Source organism: Macaca fascicularis, chromosome 3, assembly GCF_037993035.2.
Source record: "Macaca fascicularis isolate 582-1 chromosome 3, T2T-MFA8v1.1".
NCBI classification, from domain to species: Eukaryota; Metazoa; Chordata; class Mammalia; order Primates; family Cercopithecidae; genus Macaca; species Macaca fascicularis.
The window spans coordinates 128814864-128839589 of record NC_088377.1 but is presented as its reverse complement, the minus strand read 5'-3'; the positions used below and the strand labels follow the sequence as shown (position 1 = coordinate 128839589).

The 24726-nt window shown below is 44.1% G+C and overlaps 1 protein-coding gene across 3 annotated transcripts; it reads left to right on the top strand.

Moving 5' to 3' along the window:
- Nucleotides 1-162: 162 nt before the first annotated feature.
- Nucleotides 163-9765, top strand: RBM48 (RNA binding motif protein 48). 3 transcript variants are annotated; one of them, XM_005550236.4, is made up of 5 exons: nucleotides 163-291; nucleotides 845-1035; nucleotides 3788-3933; nucleotides 6100-6668; nucleotides 8870-9765. In XM_005550236.4, the coding sequence occupies exons 1-5, from the start codon at nucleotides 181-183 to the stop codon at nucleotides 8954-8956; spliced, it is 1104 nt and encodes a 367-aa protein (XP_005550293.3). In that variant the 5' UTR covers nucleotides 163-180; the 3' UTR covers nucleotides 8957-9765. The 3 variants fall into 3 exon arrangements, with proteins under 3 accessions (XP_005550293.3, XP_005550292.3, XP_073891633.1); XM_005550235.5 differs by having other exon boundaries at nucleotides 8459-9765; XM_074035532.1 differs by having other exon boundaries at nucleotides 163-551.
- The last annotated feature ends 14961 nt before the right edge of the window (nucleotides 9766-24726 follow it).

Below are 24726 nucleotides of genomic sequence, written 5' to 3'. Positions count from 1 at the left end.
GCCAAGCCGCTCGGGGGCGGCACCTCGTTCATCAAATCCTCGCACGCAGGAAACGATGGCCGACGCTGTCGATTCTTCAGCCAATGCTGACACTCCTTAACTCATCCCGCTCTCTTATTGGATAAAAGGGAGGTCAGCAGGGCGGATGTTGTCCTCCCTGCAAGGATCAAAGTAGGCAAGATGGCGTCCAGCGGTGGGGAGTTAGGGAGTTTATTTGACCACCACGTCCAGAGGGCGGTGTGCGACACGCGGGCCAAATATCGGGAGGGACGACGGCCTCGTGCTGTCAAGGTAAAGTGATTTTTGGTTTCATTCGCTCTCCTCGGTAGCTTTTTGTGAGCGCTAGCGCCATATGGCTAACCTACGGAAATAAAGGCACGACAAGGCTTCCGTCAGATCTGTCGCTCATTAGAGCTGGCGTGAAGAACCCTGGGCCAGGTACCAAAGATTCTCACGACCCTTTTGGTCAACTATTAGAACATCAACTCCACGAGAATAGGGCTTGGTTTTAGTCATTGGATCTTCAGTGTTTACAGTACTACTTGGCACAGGTAAGCGCTCAGTGAATATTCGTTGAGTGATTGTTCCCAGTGACTTCTGCCGACTCAATTTCTGGAAAAAAATGTCGACTGAAGGTAGTCTGTTATATGCCTTAGGTAGCCTCTCACATGGACTGTTACTCTTTATGCAGAGGGAATGGCAGAAATTTTATTTTGTGTTTTTTGCTGACTGGGTTGAACAGATTATTTCTTGTTTTCAAAGTTCTGTTTAAAAAAAAAAATAGAGGCAGATTCGTCCTAGGCTTATTTGCGAAATACGTTTAATAACTATGCATTTCTTTCAGGTATATACAATCAATTTGGAATCTCAGTACTTATTAATACAAGGAGTTCCTGCTGTGGGAGTCATGAAGGAATTAGTTGAGCGATTCGCTTTATATGGTGCAATTGAACAGTACAATGCGCTAGATGAATACCCAGCAGAAGACTTTACTGAAGTTTATCTTATTAAATTTATGAACTTACAAAGTGCAAGGTAAGGTGCAAGTTAAGCAATGACTCGTTTCATTTCCTCCATTCATATTTCTGTCATTTTGGCCCCAAGTTTCCCTCATTCATATCTGAATTACCCCAAAATGTAATCTAGCATATCTTCCTACAGCCTTTTTACAGGTTAACTTTACTGAAACACTGTATCCATCACATCCCATGCTTAACAATGTAATGTCCTGTAGCGTGGTAGAGTAAAAGTTGGGTTTGGCCAGGCACGGTGGCTTACGCCTGCAATCACAGCACTCTGGGAGGCCGAGGCAGGCGGATCACGAGGTGAGGAGTTTGAGACCAGCCTGGCCAACATGGTGAAACCCCGTCTCTACTAAAAATACAAAATTAGCCGGGTCTAGTGGTGCATACCTGTAATCCCAGCTACTCAGGAGGCTGAGGCAGGAGAATTGCTTGAACCCAGGAGGCAGAGGTTGCAGTGAGCCGAGATTGCGCCATTGCACTCCAGCCAGGGCAACAAGAGGGGATCTCCGCCTCAAAGAAAAAAAAAATGGGTTTGAGGGCTGGGCGCCAATAACTCACGCCTCACGCCTGTAATCAGAGTACTTTGGGAGACCGAGGCAGGCAGATCACTTGAGGTCAGGGGTTCAAGACCAGCCTGGCCAACATGATGGAAACCCCGGCTCTACTAAAAATACAAAAATTAGCCGGGTGTGGTGGTGCAGACCCATAGTCCCAGCTACTCAGGTGGCTGAGGCATGGGAATCGCTTGAACCCGGGAGGTGGAGATTGCAGTGAGCAGAAATCACACCACTGCACTCCAGCCTGGATGACAGAGCGAGGCTCCGTCTCAAAAAAAAAAAAAAAAAAAAAAAATTTGGGTTTGGCGCCAGGCATGTGGCTCACACCTGTAATCCCAGCAGTTTGGGAGGTGGAGGTAGGCGGATCACCTGAGGTCAGGAGTTCAAGACCAGTCTGGCCAACATGGTGAAACCCTGACTCTACTAAATACAAAAATTAGCTGTGTTGGTGCAAGCCTTTAATCCCAGCTCCTGGGGAGGCTGAGGCACAAGGATCACTTGAACCCAGAAAGTAGAGGTTGCAGTGAGCCAAGATCATGCCATTGCACTCCAGCCTGGAAAGAGTGAGACTGTCCCAGAAAAAAAGAAAAGAAAAGAAAAAAAAGTTGAATTCGATCCCAGCACTATGGAAGGCCAAGGTGGGCAGACAGCTTGAGCCCAGGAGTTCGAGACCCGACTGGCCAACATGGCAAAACCTCACCTCTGCTAAAAATACAAAAATCAAGGTGGGCGTGGTAGTGCATTCCTGTAGTCCCAGCTACTTGGGAGGCTGAGGTGGGAGAATCAGTTGAGCCCAGGAGGTGGAGGTTGCAGTGAGTCATTTATGGACCACTGCACTCCATCCTGGGTGATGGAGTGAGACTATGTCTCAAAAGAAAAAAAAATGTTGGGTTTGGAGTAAGTTTTCCATTTCCACTGCTTACTAGCTTTGTGATCTTGGACAAGTTATTTAACCTGTTTAAGTTTTTCCTGTTCCGTAAAATCTATATGGTAAAGGGACCTATCTACTTCTTGAGGTTGTATGAGGATGAAATGAGATAATCCATATAAAGGGTTTAGCAGAGTGCCTCCTGGTCAGAATACAGTAAGCATTAGCTATTGTGGTTTCTACTGTTACTCCTTTCTGCAAATTGACTCAGTGTTTTCCGGCCTTCTATGTGACATAAACCCTCTGCTCCAAAAAGGCTGAAGTATGCAATGCCTTATCTATTTTTATGTTGATCTCTGTTCTCCTCACTAATCTGCTCTGAGACCCATCCTTCTCTGGCTGTTACAATTCATATTTTCTTTCATGTGCTATCAGTAGAAATCATAATCTACCACAAAAGCACTTGATTTTACTGGGTCATGTGTGGTTTTCTCAGGCTGCTGTTATATGTAATCTCACTTTCTTAACCAATCTGCCAGCTGTCATGGTTAGAGAAATATTTTCTCGAGCTTTTCTGTTTTCCAAAGTACCTAGTCTAGTAGGCTCTGAAGTAAGACATCTGGATTTGAATCCTTGCTCCTCAAACCAGAGTATGAGCATGGCTAAGTTATGTAATGTCCCAGTGCTTCCGTTTCATTACAGGGTTGTTGTTAGGTGTTAATTCAAGTGAAGCACTTACAACATTGCCTGGCATATGGTAAAATCTGAGCAAGTATTTATCATTATCCCTGGATACAGAAGTAGTTATATTTATTGTAGTACCTGGCCAATCATAGATGTTTAGTAAGTATTTATTGACTGAATAACATTCTTCTCATTTTCTCATTGTTATATGTTTAATAGTTCCTCAGTTATTGAACGTTTTATGATTATAGTATTTTTCATCTGATTTTTAAGGCAAGAATCCCATTACAGAAATACATTGTGCTGAAAAAGCTTAATTGGGTATGAAGTAACTCTTCAGGGCCACAGAGAAAAGCTCTATTTTATGACCACAGTTTATATACTTCAGGCCAACCAGCTGGGTCCTTAGTTGTTTAAAGACTAGGAAACAAAGAGGCTCGAAGGGAAGAAAAGGGGAGGCTCTAAGTACATACTCGAACAATGGAATGAATACTGTCCACAAGCAGAGCATCTTAATTCCCAATCCACAGGATATATATACACATAGCAAAAGTTGGACTTTGCTCTTTAGATCCAGATATTGTATACTAGTTAAGCTTTCATCCCAAGTAAATCTAGATTAAAAAACCATGCTATCTTGTATTTCCATTCAGGACAGCCAAGAGAAAAATGGATGAACAGAGTTTCTTTGGTGGATTGCTTCATGTGTGCTATGCGCCAGAATTTGAAACAGTTGAAGAAACTAGAAAAAAACTACAAGTGCGTAAGGCATATGTAGTAAAAACTACTGAAAATAAAGGTATGGAAAGCATATTGCTAAATGCCTCCTGTATGTCAGGTACTCTGCCAGGTGTATCATCATGCAATTCCTAGTCTAGTGGGAGGAGAGGCAAGTAAAGCATCACAGTATTCAGTAACTGTAAGGGTTCTCTACAGCACACTACATAATCTGGGTTGAGAAGGGAGAAATGTTGGTTCATAGAAGACTTCCTACAGTATGTGAGAAGTGGCTGAAATTTGAAGGATAAGTAGACATTAACTAAAAGGGAGAGGAAAAGATGGAAAGGCAAGCCAGGCAGGATGTTTAAGTGTTTAGAGGAATAAATGAGCATCATGCATTTAAGGAAATTTAGTTAATACAGTATAACCAAAGCTCAAAGGTTTCAGTGAGAGATAAGTTTAGAAAAGTGGATAAGAAGTGAATCATGAAGGGCCTTGTGTCCCATGCTAAGGAATTAAGGCTTTGACCAGAATGCAGTGAGAAGCAGTTATGATTTGCAGACTAGTTGTCACTGCTAATCATGGAGAAGTTCTACTTTTGACCAGCAATTGACTAAATGCCCCCATATGCCCCTTCTACCAGATAGTGGTAGAGAGAAATAAAGTGGGAAAACTCTTGGAAAACTTACTCAGAAATCTGGCAAGAGAGCTGTTGAGAATCCCCAGTCATCTGTATCCATTGAAGTCTAACTTGTAAGATAAGTAAATAAATAGCACCAGGAAAACTTAATGTGTTTGTATGACAAAGGACATTATAAAACATTAATGTGGAGAAAGACCTTTGACATTATCTGACCTGTGTCCTAATTTTTCTTGGTGAGGAAACTAAGTCTCAGAAAGTTTGTGACCGGCCTATATTATTAGAGATGAATTAAGGACAAAAATAAGGATTAAAACCCAAGCTTTGGACTCTTTCTCCAGAGCTTACTTTTTAACTGCTTTAATTATCTCAGTGTTGGTGTGACAGCCTAGGGTTATCTTCATTATTTGCTCCCCTTCCTCTTAAGATCTTTTTGCCGTGCTGCTGATCTCAGAATTAAACCTGACTTGCTTGGCCTTGGACACTTCAGTTAAGCTGTCTTTCATCAGCATTTTAGCATCTGTGCGATGCATTTGTATACTTGGTCTTACTTTTCAAAAACTCTTATTATGGAAGTTATTGTTATTATTATTATTATTATTATTATTATTTTGAAATGGAGTCTAGCTCTGTCCCCCAGGCTGGAGGGCAGTGGCGTGATCTCTGCTCACTGCAAGCTCCGCCTCCTAGGTTCACGCCATTCTCCTACCTCAGCCTTCGGAGTAGCTGGGACTACAGGCGCCTGCCACCACGCCCGGCTAATTTCTTGTATATTTAGTAAAGACGGGGTTTTGCCGTGTTAGCCAGGATGGTCTTGATCTTCTGACCTCGTGATCCACCTGCCTCAGCCTCCCAAAGTGCTGGGATTACAGGCGTGAGGCACTGTGCCTGGCCTGGAAATTTCAAAACACAAAGGCAGAAAGACTAAGTTAATACATCTCCCATGTATTAATATTAACATCAACAATCATCAACACATAGCCAATTTCATCTATACCACATCTTCCACACTCCATGTTGTAGACTGCTTTTGGGAGAGTAAACCAGGGAAGAGGCCCTTGCCAGCCCTAGAAGTGGGACAAGCATATTGCTTTCTTTAGTAACTGACAAACACAAGCTAAGGAGCATGATACATCCAGATAGTGGAATACTCTGAAATTGTTAAAAAAAAAAAAAAAAAAAAAAAAACTTTCTGTATAATGGTGGAAAACCTATATAAGATCTACAGTGAAATGGAAAATGCAGAGGTGCAGAGAAATGGATATTACATTTACCTTTTTTAGTGGGGAGAAAAAGAATGGGAGAAAGGTGGCAAAGTAAAACTTACTGAACAGATAAATAAAAAACAATAGTGATTACTTATGGGGATGAAACCAGACCCATGGAGTGCAAGGAAAGGGTGACACTTGATGCTGTATATCTTTTTATCCGTTTTAGGTTTTAAACCATGTGAATATATTCCCTTCTCAAGAAACAGTTTTTTTGGAGTATAATTTGTTAACATTTTTAAGTGATTTTTAAAAATTATATGATTCTCAATGATGAAAACAATAGATTAACCACTTATGTTTCTCTTTCCCTCAACTTTTAAATTGTAATATAAAGACCATAACGTGACAAAGAAGAAATTGGTTACAGAGCATAAAGACAGAGAGGATTTTAGACAAGACTTCCACTCAGAGATGTCTGGCTTTTGTAAAGCTGCTTTGAACACTTCTGCAGGGAACTCAAATCCTTATCTTCCGTATTCCTGTGAATTGCCTTTGTGTTATTTCTCCTCAAAATGTATGTGTTCATCCGGGGGACATGTGGACAGAGCATCAAACTCCTCTAAGGATGGTAGAAATCATCATAAAACAATGGGGCATTATAACCACAATGACTCTTTGCAGAAAACACAGATAAACACTTTTAAGAACTCAGTGGCCTACCCTGGTGTGCAAAAGGCTATTACGTCTTCAGAGGCAGTTGACAGATTTATGCCTAGGACAACACAACTGCAGGAGCGCAAAAGAAGAAGAGAAGATGATCGTAAACTTGGAACTTTTCTTGAAACAAACTCAGGTAGTAATGAGGTTATGATTGGACCTCTGTTACCAGACATGTCTAAAGTGGATATGCACGATGACTCATTGAATACAACTGCGAATTTAATTCGGAATAAACTTAAAGAGGTAAGGTTATTTTTAAAAACTGTTCTAAGAGACGATTTGGTTATAGGACTAAATGGGGAATTATTTGTGGGAACAATAGTATTGTAATTTTTTTCACTTTTTAGTTTTTTGATGTGTTTTTCTATAGTTCTCTGTTGAAATAACTGAATTTGGCTAACATTTTATTTGCTTTGAACTGTTAATACTTGCTTTAAACAATGAACAGACATTTTATATCACTGTAGATACAAAATATTAAAGCAGTGGTTTCAGCTAATTACATCAATCTGTGAGAGTGGTGCCCAGGCCTGCCATTTTTGTTAAAAGCTCCCCAAGTAGTTCTAATATGAGCCAAAGTTGAGAAGGAAAATTCCATTTCTCTCAGATTTAGAGTTATTACAGTTTATATCAAAGTAAAATGCTTAATTTGCTTTTGTGATAAAGAGCAATAGAAGGTGAGATTTCTAAAAATTGGGCCTCTAGGTATGCATTTCAAATGTAGACTTTATTTTATTTTATTTGTTTATTTATTTATTTATTTTTTGGAGACAGAGTCTCACTCTGTCGCTCAGGATCTACGGTCACTGCAAGCTCTGCCTCCTGGGTTCACACCATTCTCCTGCCTCAGCCTCCCAAGTAGCTGGGACTACAGGTGCCCGCCGCCATGCCAGGGCAAGTGTTTTGTATTTTTTAGTAGAGACGAGGTTTCACCATATTAGCCAGGATGGTCTCGATCTCCTGATCTCGTGATCCACCCGCTTCAGCCTCCCAAAGTGCTGGGATTACAGGGATTACAGGCATAAGCCACCACGCCCGGCCTCAAATGTAGACTTCTTAAATGATCAGGATCAGATTGTGCTGCCTAGGTAGTCTTTTTTTTTTATGTCATTTATATAATCATTTTCCATTTCCTAAGCACAAATAAAGTTAACATCTGAGTTAGCTTTCGAAAGACACCTTTTTGTGGGATGGGGTAGGGGCTACTATTACAAATCATAAACTGAGGGTTATGACATTCTCTTATACTTACTCCAAGATGCAGAAAGTGCTTTTCACATGGTTTTACTCGTATTTTACAATGTGATTAAGGGAGGCTCAGGTAGCTTAATTTCTTATATGTACATTTTTTACCTGAAAACATCTGATTAAAGAGGCATTATTTATTAATAATTAAAATCCATGGGCACAGTTTTGAAGCCGCCTTTAGTTTTTCAGTTTAGGCTGGGGACAGTGGCTCACACCAATAATCTCAGCACTTTGGGAGGCTGAGGTGGGAGGCTGAGGTGAGCAGACTGCTTGAGCCCAGGAGTCTGAGAGCAGCCTGACCAATGTGATGAAACCCCATCTTTACCATAAATATACAAAAATTAGCCAGGCGTGGTGGTGCACTCTTGTAGCTACTTGGGAGGCTAAGGTGGAAGGATCACTTGAATCTGGGAGGCGGAGGTTGCAGTGAGCCAAGATCATGCCACTGCACTCCAGCCTGGGTGACAGTGTGAGACCCTGTCTCAAAAAAAAAAAAAAAAAAAGGTTTTCAGTTTGTGCTTCCACCCTTCCTTCCTTCCTTCAGTTGCAGCTGAACTGAGGCATAGACATAGATACGCAGCTGTCTCAGCCAGAGCTGATTACATTTTAAAGAAAAACGTGTGAAGTCCAAATTCTAGGTCCAGAAATAGTAGAACAACAAAAAAAAAATGTTAAATACAGTTTACTATAGTTTCTAATAATTTTCCATTTCAAATGAAGACTCTTTGCTTTGGCTTATTGTACACTCTCTCTGATAGTGTGTTTGCCTTTCCTTTTTCTCCTAGGAAATTGAGGATTATACTGCTTCCTGCTCATTTCTCCAAATGTTTTCATCCCCCCAAATCTATCAAACATTATCAGTGTTTCAAGAATGCAAAACCAGGATATCTATCTGAATCTGTAATATAACAAGTGACTTTAGATCTATAAAGGAATGTTAAAGTGGAGCATATGTTCACTTTTCTTCCTCCAAATTTTTTTTCTTTTTAAGTAGCTTTAGAAATTTTACTCTCATCAGTGTTTGAACAGAAAACTTCACTCTGTGCCTAGGTCATAGGCTGGACCTTGAACTTAAGCCAACTCTGCCTCAAAAGCCGCATCAAGGATTGAACTATTGGATGTAGTCTTACCTCTTCTAATAGCTTTACTCCTGTGCTATAGAAACTAAATTTTAATGGTTCTTTTTTTTTAATTAGGTAATTTCATCTGTGCCAAAGCATCCAGAGGACAAGCCGGAAGATGTACATACAAGTCATCCATTAAAACAAAGAAGAAGAATATAGAGTGCCAGCAGCAAATTAGTACTTCCTGAAAAGAACATTTATTATTTATTTTTAGCCTGTCATTTTAATTCTTCTAGAGATTTTACTGCTGGTATTTTTTAATGCACTCCTCTTTGTAATTTCATTCAAGCTATTTATCTAAAGTCATTTCTTTCTTTCTTTTTTTTTTTGGGAGATGGAGTCTTGCTCTTTTGCCCAGGCTGGAATGCAATGGCATGATCTCAGCTCGCCGCAACCTCCACCTCCCGGGTCCAAGCAATTCTCCTGCCTCAGCCTCCTGAGTAGCTGGGATTACAGGCGTACACCACCATTCCTGGCCAAGTTTTGTGCTTTTTTAGTAGAAATGGGGTTTCACCATATTGGTCAGGCTGGTCTCGAACTCCTGACCTCGTGATCCTCCCACCTCGGCCTCCCAAAGTGCTGGGATTACAGGCATGAGCCACCATGCCTGGCCCATTTCTTTTTTTTTCGACCCATACTTAATGTTGCAGAAACTATTCTTGTCATAACATTACCTCTCATGTACAGTAATTATATGTAAATTAATTGAAGCAAATATGGAAACTACAATAACGATAGGCAACCAGCATCTGTTTCTGATTATAATACAAGTATTGAATGAGCCATTGAAACACTAGAAGTCAGGGTGTTTCCGAATGCCAGGATTTCAAAATCAAGACAGTCTGTGAGGTAAAAAGTAGATTAACTATTAGAACAAAGCTGAAATTAGAATCTTATATGCTTTCATTAACTTTTAAGAAGAATTTGCTTGACCTGTGGCAATCCAAAAATAAATCAGTATTTATAAATTTTAGACTTCTGTTACTGCTTCTGGCATATCCACACTTTTTTCTGTCAGTGGGTCACATAATTGGAAATTTCAGTACATCTAGGCTGTCTCCATTTTCTTTTTCTTTTTAGTAGAGACAGGGTCTCATTGTGTTGCCCAGGCAGGTATTGAACTCCTGGGCTCAAGTGATCCACTCACCTTGGCCTCCCAAAGTACTAGGATTACAGGTGTGACCCACTACACCTGGCCATTTTCTTTACCGGTAAAAATAACTTGAGAAGGTCCATACCATGGCATGTTGTTTTCATTTCTCCCTATCTTTAATGGCCTCTTGCCTAGTAGATTGAATTTGAACATACCAGTTAATAAGGTTCTGTTTCAGCTATGATTTACTTGTAGCAGGACAAGCCGCAGACAAAACCCCTTAGACACCGGGTTATAGAAGGAAGAGGCTTTATTTGGCCGGGAGTGTTGGCAGACTTGCGTCTCAAGAGCCGAGCTGCCTGAAGAAAAAGTTCTGGCCCTTTTAAGGGCTTACAACTCTAAGGGGGTCCACGTGAAAGGATCATGATAGATTGAGCAAGTGATCTATAGGTAACACATGTGGTTAGAATTGGGGGATTAATCTTTAACCTCAGGCCTGGTCAGTGGCGTAGGTTGGTTTTGCTACTGACTTCATTCGTGTTGTTTTTCAGCTTTTACTTCCTCCTTTTCTTCAGAGACAGGAGACTGTAAGAGAAATGGCCTCTCCTCATTCCCCTCTTTGAGAACCTCACTCACTAGTGGGAGTTCTCACTCTCATCTTCACTACCCAGGTCTTCCTGTGAGACAGATCGATAGTGATCCATGTAATACACTTGTGCTGAAGTTTTCTGATGAATCAAGGTAGTAACAACTTCTTAGTAGTTAGAGAAATATGACTAACAATCAAGGGGGCAATAGGCAGGTTCCTATCACTACTGCTATACCTATTATAAGAGTTTTAAATCTCCTAGAGCTGGAAACCACTTTCCAAAGAGGGATCCAGGATCAAACCCATGCCAAACCTGCACAGGCACATGTGCCAGCTTTGTCATGTCTCTAACTATATCTTCAACTACTTGCCCTTGATCATCTATTTGCAGATAGCAATTGGTCAATGAATTTTCCACAGACGACTCCTTCAGCTGCCAGCAAATAGTCTAAGGCCAATCTACTCTGATAGATGGCATTTCTCATTTGGGTTTCCTGCCAGGCTAAGAGTCAAAGCTCTGCCAGTTCCATTAGTGATTATTTCTAAGACGGCATGTAACCGTAAGGTCCAGTTGAGCGGCCGGGCGCGGTGGCTCAAGCCTGTAATCCCAGCACTTTGGGAGGCCGAGACAGGCGGATCACAAGGTCAGGAGATCGAGACCATCCTGGCTAACACGGTGAAACCCCGACTCTACTAAAAAAAAAAAAAAAAAACTAGCCGGGCGAGGTGGCGGGCGCCTGTAGTCCCAGCTACTCGTGAGGCTGAGGCAGGAGAATGGCGTAAACCCAGGAGGCAGAGCTTGCAGTGAGCTGAGATCCAGCCACTGCACTCCAGCCTGGGCGACAGAGCAAGACTCCATCTCAAGAAAAAAAAAGATCCAGTTGAGCATGTAGATGGGCGTTTGGTATCCCCACGAGGTGTCTTGCACCCACGTGGCAGGCCTGTAGTACTGTGTGAGCCACTCATCTTTCCAATTTCCTATAGCTGTGCTCCTTTTTTTCAGGAGGCATAGACAGGGAAACCTAGGAGCTCACCTGTTTTTACGGGCAGTAGGAGAAAGGATGGCTTAATGGTGCCAATGACACAACTCCCTGTCCATTGGTCAGGTTATTTGGTGTAGGCTCTATGCCCACATATCCAATACAGTCCAGTGGGAGCCATCCAGTCCCGATGAAATTCTGGATGGGCCTGAACAGCAACTTAGGAAACTTACTGAATGGGTTATTTTCAGTATGGTTAGCCCCCAACAGGTGACTGTCCCTGTTGTGCTGTTACACAGCTTCTGTCCTAGACAATTGAGCCTTCCTACAGGGATGGTGAAGTCTTTCCCTTCTCTAGCTATGCAGTATTGTCCAATAATCAAGGTTTTCAAGACCCAGAAGTTGCTAGTTTGGGCCTCCTGGACTAGGACTATGTCAGGAACTGGATCAGTAGGCACCAATTCTCAGGCTTCCCAAGGCCATCGGTTTCGCAAGTGGTTCCCCCACATATAGCTATGAAGTAACATTGAGGGAATGAGCTACATTTTCTACTAACTGGAGAAACAAGTTATTTGACTTTTTTTGTGGAGGCTCTGGTGCTGGCAGATTCAGCTCATCAGAAAAGGTCTGAAACACTGGTTTGGGAGGGCACCTGTGGACTTCCCCTTGGACTAAAATATTTACTCGGGGATCCAGTCCAGTTCCATTGATTCCTAGAGTTACATACTCTCCTGTTTTCCAAGGGGGATCAAGGGGATTGGTAATTAGCAGTTTATCTTTTTTTTTTTTTTTTTTTTGAGATAGAGTCTCACTCTGTTGCCCAGGCTGGAGTGCAGTGGCACAATCTTGGCTCACTGCAAGCTCTGCCTCTTGGGTTCACGCCATTCTCTTGCCTCAGCCTCCCAAGTAGCTGGGACTACAGGCTCCTGCCAACATGCCCGGCTAATTTTTTGTATTTTTAGTAGAGACAGGGTTTCACCATGTTAGCCAGGATGGTCTCGATCTCCCAACCTCGTGATCCGCCTGTCTCGGCCTCCCAAAGTGCTGGGATTACAGGCATGAGCCACCGCGCCCGGCCGGTAATTAGTAGTTCTAATGGGTTACAGTGACCTCTAGTGCAGGAAGTTATTCTGTCCTTTTTGAAGGCGGACAGGGTCCTCATCTTTTTTACAGGTGGCCTAAATGACACAGGACCAGTAACTACATTCATCACTACACAGTCCTAATTCATGACAAACAAACTTATTTTCTACTATATAGCCCCTTTCCCAATCTAGAGAGCCACATCTTTTTCCATTTCCATACAGGTCACTGTTGATTGCTGTACAGGCGTCAAGTTCTAAGATAATTTGTTTGGGGACTCCTTTTTCTTCTGTTCTAGTTATTACTTTACTTGTATCAGCTTTTCCCTAGCTGCCAGTCTTCAATCTTATTTCAAAAACGGTAGTCATAGGGGGCTCAGATGGGTTATAGCACACATCAGGCTGGTCACTTCCTGGGCTACATACCTTGTATAGAGTAGCATTATACAAACAAGTTCCTTTTAGAGTCCCGATACACTCATAATAACTATAAAATAATAGGACTGCAGCAACCTTTTGTCCTACCTCAGTGACTTGATGTATACACCGGGAACAATCCTCAGTCTGAGGAAGGTCAGTTGAAGTCCTTACTGTACAAGTCCAAAATTTAAGGAAAATGAGTCCCATGATGAATTTCCTCATGCTTCAGCTGTGTGTGGACCAGTCAGCTTCTGGTTTTGACTGGATTAGGGCTTGTTGTCCTCTTCAGAGTCACTTTGCAGGGGTTGTCTGGGCTTAGTCTCGCCTCCCATGTCTCAGGTGCTGCAAGTTTTACACGGCTGTGGTGGATCCAGGCGGGGATTCCCTCTACCTTTATGACTGTGGGAGTGGTCAAGATGATGGTCTGGGGTCCTTTCCACTGTAGTCGCAAGGGGGCTACATTCCAATCCTTGATCCACACCATATCACCTGGGGAGAAATGGTGAACTGGGGAGAATAAGCTGACAGGGCACCTCTCATTTACCCAGGCTGAAATTGTTTATGTAATTTTCCCTTTAGGGAAAACAGGCTTTAGCCTGTTGCTGTCGTTGTAACTCAATTTCACCTAGCTCTGGAGGAGGGCCTGGGAGTTTCCGCAGTATGGGAGGAGGCCTATGATATAATGTCTCATAAGGGGAATACCTTGTTTTTTTTTTAGAAGGGGTACATCTAATCTTAAACAATACCATAGGGAGAGCTTGTACTCACTTTAATCCTGTTTCTTTACACACTTTCCCTAAACTATTTTTGATAGTCCGATTTATCCGCTCCACCTTTCCGGAACTCTGTGGTCGGTAAGCGGCATGTAGTTTCCATGTGATCCCCAATACTTTTGCTGTCTTCTGTACCAAATCAGCCACAAACGCCGGCCCATTGTCCGAGCTGTCCAAACCTAGGGATGAGATCTCGGAGAAGCACACGGGTTACTTCACAAGATTTCTCAGTCCATGTTGGATAGGCCTCCACCCACCCAGAGTATGTGCACACTAGAACTAGCAAATACTTGTTACTTCCACATTTGGGCATCTCGGTGAAGTATACTTGGAGATCTTCGAAGGGGGCTGCTCCGTAAGCTTGTATGCCGGGCATCTCGGTGAAGTGTACTTGGAGATCTTCGAAGGGGGCTGCTCCGTAAGCTTGTATGCCGGGCGGGATGGTTGGACCTTGCCTAGCATTGTGCTGTCGGCAGGTGGCACACTGCTGCGTCACTGTTTTGGCAGGGGCTGACAGATGCCAGAGATGTAGAAGTACCGGTTTAACAACTTTTCAAGTGACTCTTGGCCTAGGTGGGTAGTCTTGTGTACAGCCAGTACGACTGCGGCTCCTAGCAACTGCGGCACGGCTATTCTTCTGTCCCATAACCAGATCCATCCCTCTTCTATCGCCTGCCCTCCGTCTGCCTGGAGAAAGTCCTTGTCTTTAGAATGAGTAGATACAAGGTCAGGTGCCTAAGGGAGAAGAGGGGCTGTGACTGCTGCCTGGTAGGGGGTGGATGCTGCTTTTAGAGCCTCTGAGTCAGCTCAGGAGTTCCCCAAGGCAATCAAGGTGGAAGCTCACTGGTGTCCTCTGCAGTGCATGACTGCCACCTTTTGGGGCTTCCACACTGCCTCTAATAATTGCAGGATCTCTTGCTGATACTTTATGTCTTTTTGCCCAGAGTTCAACAGGCCTTTTCCTTGTACAATGCCCCATGCACTTGGAGAGTTAAAAAGGCATACCGAGAGTCAGTGTAATGTTTATAGTCTTACCTTCACTTAGCTCTAAGGCCTGAATTAAAGCAATGAGTTTGGCCTTCTGGGCTGAAGTGCCCTGGGGCAATGATTTGACTTCAATGACAGCGTCCAGGGTTACCACTGCATATCCCACACACACCTCTCCTTGTGGGTTGACGAAGCTGCTCCTGCCACATAAGCTCCCCATCTACTGATGCCCAAGGATGATCTCGGAGGTCAAGCCTGCTAAAATAACCTGAGTCCAACACCTACCTCTACACAGTTATGTTCAGCTGGGCTCTCTGATACTGGGAGCAAGGTGGCGGGGTTCAGGGTGTTGCAAACTTCAATGGTGGGGATTCTCACAGAGCAAGCTTTGGTACCTAGTTAGCCTAGCATTCATTAGCCAATGATGTCCTTTGGTATTCATTAAAATCACCACAGCACGGGGGGCCTTTATGTTCAGGTTTTGCCCAAGAGTTAGTTTATCCACTTCTTGTGCTAGCAGGGCAGTTGCTGTCAAGGCCCTCAAACGAGGGGCCAACCCTTAGAAACCCCGTCTAGTTGTTTAGAGAGGTAGGCCACCAACCTTGGCCAGGGCCTCACAGTCTGGGTCAAAACTCCAACTGCTATTTTTTCTCTCTCTGACACATACAGTGTAAAAGGCTTTGTCAGGTCAGGCAGCCCCAGGGCTGGGGCCAACATGAGTTTCTCTTTTAACTCATGAAAAGCTCGTTGCTGTTGGGACCCCCATTCAAAAGGTTCCTTATTTCCTGCTTTGTGACTCCCTACAGGGGCTTAGCCAATACTGCAAAGTTTGGGATCCACAACCTCCAGAACCCCACAGCTCCTAAGAATTCTCTCACCTGCCTTCTGGTCTCAGGCGCCAGTAGGTTGCAGATGACTTGCTGTCTTTCTGATCCCAGGCTGCGCTCTCCCTGTCGGATAGTAAATTCCAGGTAATGTACCTGCTGTTGGCAGATCTGAGCTCTTTTCTTGGACACCTTATACCCACAGTCCTTCAAGTGCCGGAGCAGGGTATCCGTTCCCTTGGCGCACCCGACTGCCATGGGGTGTCCCAGCAGGAGGTTGTTGACACACTGGAGCAACTCACAGCCTAGGTCTCTGGCGGGAAACTTCTGGAGGTCTCGAGCCAACGCCTCCCCGAAGATGGTGGGGGAGTTCTTGAACCCTTGGGAAAGCCGGGTCTAAGTGTACTGAGTGGTGACACCTGGCCCGAGATCCTCCCACAGAAAGGCAAACAGTTTTCGGCTCTCAGGGGCTAGCCTGATGCTAAAGAAAGGGTCTTTTAGGGCCAAGCAGGTGAACCAGCTGTCCTCAGCTGGCAGCAACCCAAACAATGTGTACGGGTTAGGTACCGTTTGGTGCAAAGTCACCGTAGCTTGGTTGATCAAGGCAAGTCCTGTACCGGCCTGTAGTCCTTGGTCCCTAGCTTGGGAATAGGCAGGAGGGGAGTGTTCCATGGAGATAAAGGACTATTAATTTTAAGAAGAGTCTCTATTCCTCTTCCCGAGGAACTATAAGGGCCATGATGACTCTCATTCCAGGTAACTTTAGCTGTAAAGAGCCGTGCTTTGTGAAAGAGATAGTGGCTCTCAACTTGCTAAGTACATCCCTTCCTAGTAAAGGCAAGGGTCAGTCAGGCAGATACAGGAACATGGTGAATACCTCCCACTGTGCAGGTCCAGGGCAAATGGAAAGCTTGCTTTGCTGAAACCCCTGTGGCTCCAATTATATCAATAGGCATTTTGGATAAGGGGGCGACCTGGGTGGTTACTGCTGAATGTTCAGCACCAGTGTCGATAAGAAAATCAATATTCTTGCCCCCGACTGTCACCTTGACCATGGGCTCTTTGGGGGCACATGAGCCCAGTCCCCCTCAGTCCAGAAACCCTTCTGCCAGATTAAACAAGGCCCCTTCGTCGTTGTCTGATGCCTCCGGCTCACAGCCACTTTGTTTCCGGCTGAGACCAGCTGGGTCATAGACACGCTAACCCAGCGGAGTTATGTGTCCCTTTTTTAACTGTTCATTAATGAAGTCCTCTAAAGCCTCCAGTTTCTCTTTACTTAGCTCATCGTTCTATCCAAATTGGCTTATCTGTTAACCATTTTTAAGATATAGCTTCTGGAGGCTTAACACTGGGCGCCATTAAAAATGATATCCTAAGCCTTGGAGGGAACTTTGTCTTTCCGCTTGAAGAGGCTCCTTCAAACCTTGCAAATTTTTTCCTAGTCTGATACCAGGGACATACCCATTTCATGCATCATATGTTGACTTTGAGGACTATATAATTGTTCTGGAATTAGAACTTGTGTTCCCCATTGTTGTAATAAATCTCTTCCCCATAAATTTATACGTACAGAAGTTATAATTGGTTGAATAGTCCCAGGTTGTCCATCGGACCTTTCACAATGCAAAATACTACTTTGTTATACTTCAGGGACTTTACCAACTCCAACTATGTTAAATTGAGCAGGTTGAATTGGCCACACAGACGGCCAGTGCTATACAGAAATGATTGAAGTGTCCGCTTCTGCATCTACCAAACCTTTAAATTTCTTTCCCTGAATAGTTATTTCACAGGTAGGACATTTATCAGTAATATGATTCACCCAATAAGCTGCTTTGCCTTGTTTATCCGTGTACGGTTCTTTTGGTCCCTGCTTTACACACTAAAGGAAGGGTATTGCTCTCCTCGAAGTGATTTTTTTTGCAAGCTCTAATGCACTCTCCTCTAAGCTGCTCTATGGCATCACCCTGCAAAACCACTTGTGCATCTAAACCAGCCCAGCCACCAACCCCCAAAAGTTGGTCTGCAGTTATAACAAATCCTCCTGTTTGTTTAATTTCACTTTTCCCCATTTTCACATACCACACAATCAGGAGCTGTGCTATACACTCTCCTGGCTCTGCTTTCCAGGGAACAGAAGTAGATATAACAATTTGAATTTCCTCATTGTAATCTGAATCAATGACTCCTGTATGTTATTTGTACTCCTTTTAAACTTAAACTAGACCTTCCTAGAAGAAATCCTGTCGTCCCTGCTGGCAAGGGTCCACAGACTTCTATTGGGACCTTTTGCGGGGGTTCCCCAGGCAGAAGGCTCACAGCTTTTGTGCAGCATAAACCTACTGTGGCACTACTGGCTGTGGCAGTAGACACATATTGTACAGGGGTGAGGGAATGGCCTGAGCCGGAAATGCCCCAGTTTGGAATGGGGCCCAGGGTGGGCCCCACATTCCATTTCCCGAAATAGGGTTCCCGTCTTTATCAAACTTAGAGTGACACTGATTGGCCCAATGTTTTCCTTTTTTACATTTTGGACATATTTCAGGCTCAGCAGTTTTCTTTTTTCCACTATCTGGTGGCCTGACTCACTGATTTTTTCTACATTCTTTTTTAGTATGACCATGCTTCCCATAGTTAAATCAAGCTCCAGGAAATGGAGTTTCCTTTATCTGCTCTCAGTCCTGCCATTGCCTATGCCAACAAAGTAACTTTCTGCAGATTACCTCCGATACTGTCACAGGCCTTGATATTATCAACTAAATGTGCTTTCCCTCTAATAGGTCGCAGAGCAGCCTGGCAATCAGGATTAGCATTGTCAAAAGCTAATAAATGCAACACTATATCCTGAGCAGCCAAATCTGCAATCACCTTTTTAAAAGACTCCTGTAACTGAGCTATAAAATCCGTGTACAGTTCTTTTAGTCCCTGCTTTGCAGCACTAAAGGAAGGGTATTGTTCTCTGCCTGAAGTGATTTTTTTCCCATGCTCTAATGCACATTCCTCTAAGCTGCTCTATGGCATCATCCTGCATAACCATTTGTGCATCTAAACCAGCCCAGCTGCCAACCCCCAAAAGTTGGTCTGCAGTTATATTAATTTGAGGTTGGGCCTGGGTGTAAGAGTACCCTGAATGGAAGCTTCATCTGCCCACTAAGTTTTAAATTATAAGAACTGAGCAGGAGTCAGACAAGCTCGAGTAAGAGCGTCCCAGTCAGTAGGAATCATCCGACTGGAAACAGCAACATTCTTTAACAGTCCCATTACAAAAGGAGAAGCTGGTCCATACTGATTAATAGCTTATTTAAATTTTTTGAGTAATTTTAAAGGAAAAGGCTCAAATGTAGCTATGATATTTCCCTGTTGATCTGGGGGGTGTATTCTAACAGGGAACTGCCAAGCCTCTAAATTACCCTCTCTTCTAGCTTGCTGGAATCCTGCCTGAATAGAACTGAGAGCAGTGCTGCTTGAACAGTCACTGGGGCGACTACTGTTCGCCCAGTGTCCTCTGGAAAAGACAGATCTGGAGAGTCAGGCCATTCTTTTTCTTCAAAATAAAGGGGGTGCAGAAGGGTAGGGATGAACCTCTTCCTCTTTTGCTGCTTTAGCTTTAGCTGGCAAACAAACCTGCTCTGTTACTTCTTTTGTTACGTCGTTATACTCTCCTCCCTCCTCATCATTAGTGTGAAAACGTTCCAAGGTGGAACGAACCAGAGCCCACACTTGTCCCACTGTTACCCTGATGCTTCCAAGCTCCCTTCTTACTCACCACGTGGATTGCTTTAAGAGTACTTGGGTGTCCTCCGGCTTAGTTCCATGTTTTCCAACTGTCGCTCTGGCGACCCTTTGACCTGGGTTCGAGCCCCACATATGGGCACCACTTGCCGAGACCAGCTCAGTTGTGGAGACCCTAACCCAGCAGTGATAGAGGAATTAAAGACACACACACAGAAATATAGAGTGAGGAGTGGGAAATCAGGGGTCTCACAGCCTTCAGAGCTGAGAGCTTTGAGCAGAGATTTACCCACATACTTATTGACAGCAAGCCAGTGATAAGCATTATTTCTATAGATTATAGATTTACTAAAAGTATTCCTTACAGGAAACAAAGGGATGGGCCGAAATAAAGGGATGGGTTCTGACTAGTTATCTGCAGCATTAACATGTCCTTAAGGCACAGATTGCTCATGCTATTGTTTGTGGTTTAAGAATGCCTTGAGCAGTTTTCCACCCTGGGTGGGCCAGGTGTTCCTTGCCCTCATTCTGGGAAACCGACAACCTTCCAGCGTGGGCATCAAGGCCATCATGAGCATGTCACAGTGCTGCAGAAATTTTGTTCATGGCCAGTTTTGGGGCCAGTTTATGGCCAGATTTGGGGGGCCTGTTCCCAACAGTTTCCCTTTCAACTGGGGGCATTTGTCCTTCCAATGTTCTATTTCCTTACAGTAAGCACACTGGTTATGTTGCAGGCATGGATGGCCAGACGGGGTCTTTTTCTCGAGGCCCCCTCTCTCTGGCCCCTTTGGGGGGATCCCTCTAATAGCTGCAGCTAGCAGGGCAGCATTTCACTGGGTTTGGCGTTTGCTATCTCTGCGGTCATCTCTATTCACAAACACCTGGTTGGCTATCTCCAGTAACTGGGAAGTGTATTCACACCTGCAAACCCAGCCTGTTTCTGTAGTTTTCTTCTAAAGTCTTCTGCACTTTGACTAACTAAAGCCATGTTAATTACGTGCTGATTTTCAGGGCTATCAGGATCAAAGGGAGTATACATATGATAGACCTCACATAGTGTCTCATAGAATTGTGCCGGGCTCTCATCCTTTCCTTGAATGTTCTCAGAGACTTTGTTAACATTTGTGGCCTTCGAGCTCCCTTCTTTAACCCTTCCAGAAGGGCTTCCCTGTACCAGTTTAGCCTTTGCATACCCTGTCTTTCATTTGGGTCCCACTGGGGGTCTGTTCCTGCTAATTGGATGCTCACATATTCTCGGGGGTTTTGGTAATCAGCTGGAACATGTTCTTCCAGCCACTTAGTTGCTGCTTGGAGCACTCTCCTCCTTTCATCTATGTTAAAGAGGAACATGAGCAACTGGTGGCAATCAGCCCAGGTGGGGTTGTGGGTCTGGATAATAGTTTGGAGCAAATCAATTACAGCTTGTGGCTTTTCGGTATAGGATGGGGTGTTGTTCTTCCAGTTGAGGAGATTGGCAGAGGTGAAGGGCTGGTACACAAAAACATTTCTCTCTACCATCTGCCCATTCTCATCTACCCCAGTATACACTGCTCTCTCAGGGGCATTTGTATCCCGGTTTTAGGTTGCAAATGAGCTGCCAAGGGAGGGGTCTTTCCCGAAACTTCACATCCTTTCTTTTTGCCTCTGGGTGGCCTAGGGGTACGTAGGCCTGTGGAAGCTTGGGCGCGGTGGACTCAGGAGTGGGAGGCCTTCCTTATTGGTGAAAGCAGGGGGAGGGGCACTGGTGCCGTTTCTTGCCATGAATCCTCTGATGTTGGGTCGGACAGGGTTTTAGGAGCTGATTTCCCTCTGCAGGTTTAGCGGGATTCTTCCTTGACTGTCTGTCCCTTTGCCACTAGTATGGCCAATGCCTGTCCTAGCAGCACTAGGACTGCTGCTGCCTGTCATCTTAACCACTGTGGGGGGTCTAAAATCAGCTGTAACCAAGTGTCTATGTAAGGAAACTGGTCTGGGTGTCCTGGCTTACCAGTTATCTTGTGCCATACCTTTGAAACAAGGGACCTGTCTAGGCTACCTTCTGATGGCCAACCCACTTCTAATGCTGGCCAATCTATCTGGCACAAGGTTCTAAGTTTTCCTGGGGTCATAGTAACCCCATAATCTCCATTAAATCCTTTTTTGAAATTCTTTAACATAGTTCCTGATGGAGTGGGCTTACTTTATCTCTCACCCAACTCCCCACCCTCCCCCAGACAAAAACAATGCTCATGCCACAAGAAGGGAAAGGGTAAAGGGGTTACTCACTTGCCTTGCCTGTCACTGGCTGCTTCCCTTGCGGGAATCTTAGATCCTCTTAGCTTAGGCAGGCTGGTACCAGATGCCAGCGTGAACTGCCACTTAGCCATTTGAGGTATCCTACTGAACTGCAGCTTGGGGCTCAACACTCACTTTGGACAGTGACCGCTGTCCATCCGGTGCCTGTCTGAAACACAAGCATTCACTCACTGTCACTCTCCTTTTTTTTTTTTCCAAACAAGCCAAGCCAAATCAAAATCAAAACAGACCAAAGTGCCGATAAGGGCACACTGTGGGTGATCAGGCCACTCTTCCACTCAAATGGAGTGGGCAAGTTCCCAGGACCAGTCCTACTGTATTCCAGATGTCCAGACTCCAAGCGCCAGTTCCTTCCCGTTGTTCAGCCGCTGCATTGATCCTCCGCGGGGTCTTGCCATGCACCACTCTGACTGGGCGTTCCACCGGAGCAAATGCCTACCCGGGAGCGCTCTCAGGATTCGCGTTGCCTAAGCTAGCCAGAGTCCCCACAGGGATGCTCTGCTGGGCAGGACTAAGCCGCCTAAGGGGCTGCCTCGACCATCCGTTAATCACCTTGATTCCTGGTCAGGGAACCAAGAAATGTAGCAGGACTAGCTGCAGACAAAACACCTCAGACACCGGGTTATAGAAGGAAGAGACTTTATTTGGCCAGAAGCCTCAGCAGACTTGCATCTCAAGAACCGAGCTCCCTGAAGAAAAAGTTCCTGGCCCTTTTAAGGGCTTACAACTCTAAGGGGGTCCACGTGGAAGGGTCGTGATAGATTGAGCAAGTGATCCATAGGTAACACATGTGGTTAGAGTGGGGGCATTAATCTTTAACCTCAGGCCTGGTCAGTGGCGTCCGTTGGTCTTGCCACTGACTTCATTCCTGTTGTTTTTCAGCTTTAATTCCCCCTTCTCTTCAGAGACAGGAGACTGTAAAAGAAATGGCTTCTTTCCTCATACTGATCCAAATTAACTAGGATGGCTCCAAGTGGTAGATGGTACTAACAGCAAGCTGCAGATAAGGAGGGTAGGCCCTACTTCCATATGAGGTAATTAGATAGTTTTTGCTGAAATCTCAGGTAAAGGACATATCAGAGACCTAAGCACAGAATTGGAAGGAGCAAATTGCTGTCTGGTTCAGGCTTCTCAGACTATAAATAAGTTGCTAAGACCTCTACCTCAGGATCTTGTTAAAATGCAGATTCTGGTAGTGGTGGCCCGGGGCTGTGGGGAGGGAAAATGAGGAGTTACTATTTAATGGGTACAGAATTTCAGTTTTGGAAGATGAAAGGGGTTCTAGAGATTTGTTGCATGACAAAAGTGACCTGACAGTTAAAGAGAGGAGCTGCTAAATGGGTCATCTGTTTCTGAATGGGTTCCTGATAGTCCTGTGACCATGTTAAAATGTGGGGTAGTGGGAATAAACTACAGGGGTCCAAATTAAAGAGATGAGTTGAGGTGGATAAGGATAGCTTAATAACATGCAAGCTAATTTACAAAATTTCCATATAGGTTATTATTTTGGGCACAGGGTCTCACGCCTGTAATCTCAACACTTTGGGAGGGCAAGGTGGGAGGTGAGGAGTTGGAGACCAGCCTGGCCAACATGACAAAACTCCATCTCTACAAAAAATACAAAAAGGGCCGGGCGCGGTGGCTCACGCCTGTAATCCAACATGACAAAACTCCATCTCTACAAAAAATACAAAAAGGGCCGGGCACGGTGGCTCACGCCTGTAATCCCAGCACTTTGGGAGGCCGAGACAGGCGGATCACGAGGTCAGGAGATCGAGACCATCCTGGGTAACACAGTGAAACCCCGTCTCTACTAAAAATACAAAAACTTAGCCAGGCGAGGTGGCAGGCGCCTGTAGTCCCAGCTACTCGGGAGGCTGAGGCAGGAGAATGGCGTGAACCCGGGAGGCGGAGCTTGCAGTGAGCTGAGATCCGGCCACTGCACTCCAGCCTGGGTGACAGACTCCGTCTCAAAAAAAAAAAAAGAAAGTCTTGAATATAGTTACTGAAATAATCATGAATGTCTTCTTGGGGCCCAAATGCCCCAGGATGGGGCTGAACTCTCAACGATTGTATAATTTAAGACAGACCTGCCTGGAGTGAAGCATTCATGACAGGGATTATGAGAGACTAAGTATGTTGCGCAGGAGTAGGGGGTGAGAGTAGCATGTGTAGAGATTATGAATGCCTTTAACTGCTTAATTGGATTGGTTTCAGCAGGTCCTTGTTTTTCACATCTGGGCCTAATTACATCAGGGTTCCTGAGAGTTTAATCTAGAGAAAACTTGAGTAATAGTCCGAACAAATTTACTCCGTAACATTTTATTTCAAAGGAGAGGTCCCAATTAGACAAGAGAGAAATAAAGGGGATCTAAATCGGAAAGGAAGAAATCAAATTATTCTTGTTTGTAAATGATATAATCTTACATTTGGAAGAACCTAAAGATTACCCCAAAAAAACTATTAGAACTGACAAATTCAGCACCATTGCGGGATGCAAAATCAACATACATTTCAACATAGCAAAAATCAGTAGCATTTCTATAAGCCAACAATCTGAAAAAGAAGAAACGTAATCCCATTTACAATAACCATACATAAAATTAAATACCTAGGAATTAACCTAAGAAATGAAAGGGCTCTACAATGAAAACTATAAGGTACTAATGAAAGAAATTGAAGAAGACACCCCCAAAATGGAAACAGATTCCATGTTCATGAATTGGAAGAATCAATATTGTTAAAATGTCCATACTACCCAAAGCAATCTACAGATTTAACGCAATCTCTATCAAAATACCAATGACATTCTTCACAGAAATAGAAAAAACAATCCTAAAATTTATATGGAATCACAAAAGACCCAGAATAACCAAAGCTATCCCGAGCAAAAAGAACAAAACTGGTGGAATCACGTTACCTAACTTCAAAGTACACTACAGTGCTATAGTAACTAAAACAGCATGGTACTGGCATAAAAACAGACACACAGAGCAATGGAACATAATAGAGAACTCAGAAACAAATCCATACATCTACAGTGAACTCATTTTTGGCAAAGGTGCCAAGAACATACGTTAGGGAAAAGACAGTCTCTTCAGTAAAGGGTGATGGGAAAACTGGATATCCATATGCAGAAGAATGAAACTAGACC

Excerpts from the sequence above, each read along its gene's own strand:
- RBM48 (XM_005550235.5), top strand. The coding sequence starts at position 181 with ATGGCGTCCAGCGGTGGGGAGTTAGGGAGTTTATTTGACCACCACGTC. Across the intron at positions 1,036-3,787 it reads ATGAACTTACAAAGTGCAAG|GACAGCCAAGAGAAAAATGG; the intron begins GTAAGGTGCAAG and ends ATTTCCATTCAG. Across the intron at positions 3,934-6,099 it reads AAAAACTACTGAAAATAAAG|ACCATAACGTGACAAAGAAG; the intron begins GTATGGAAAGCA and ends TGTAATATAAAG.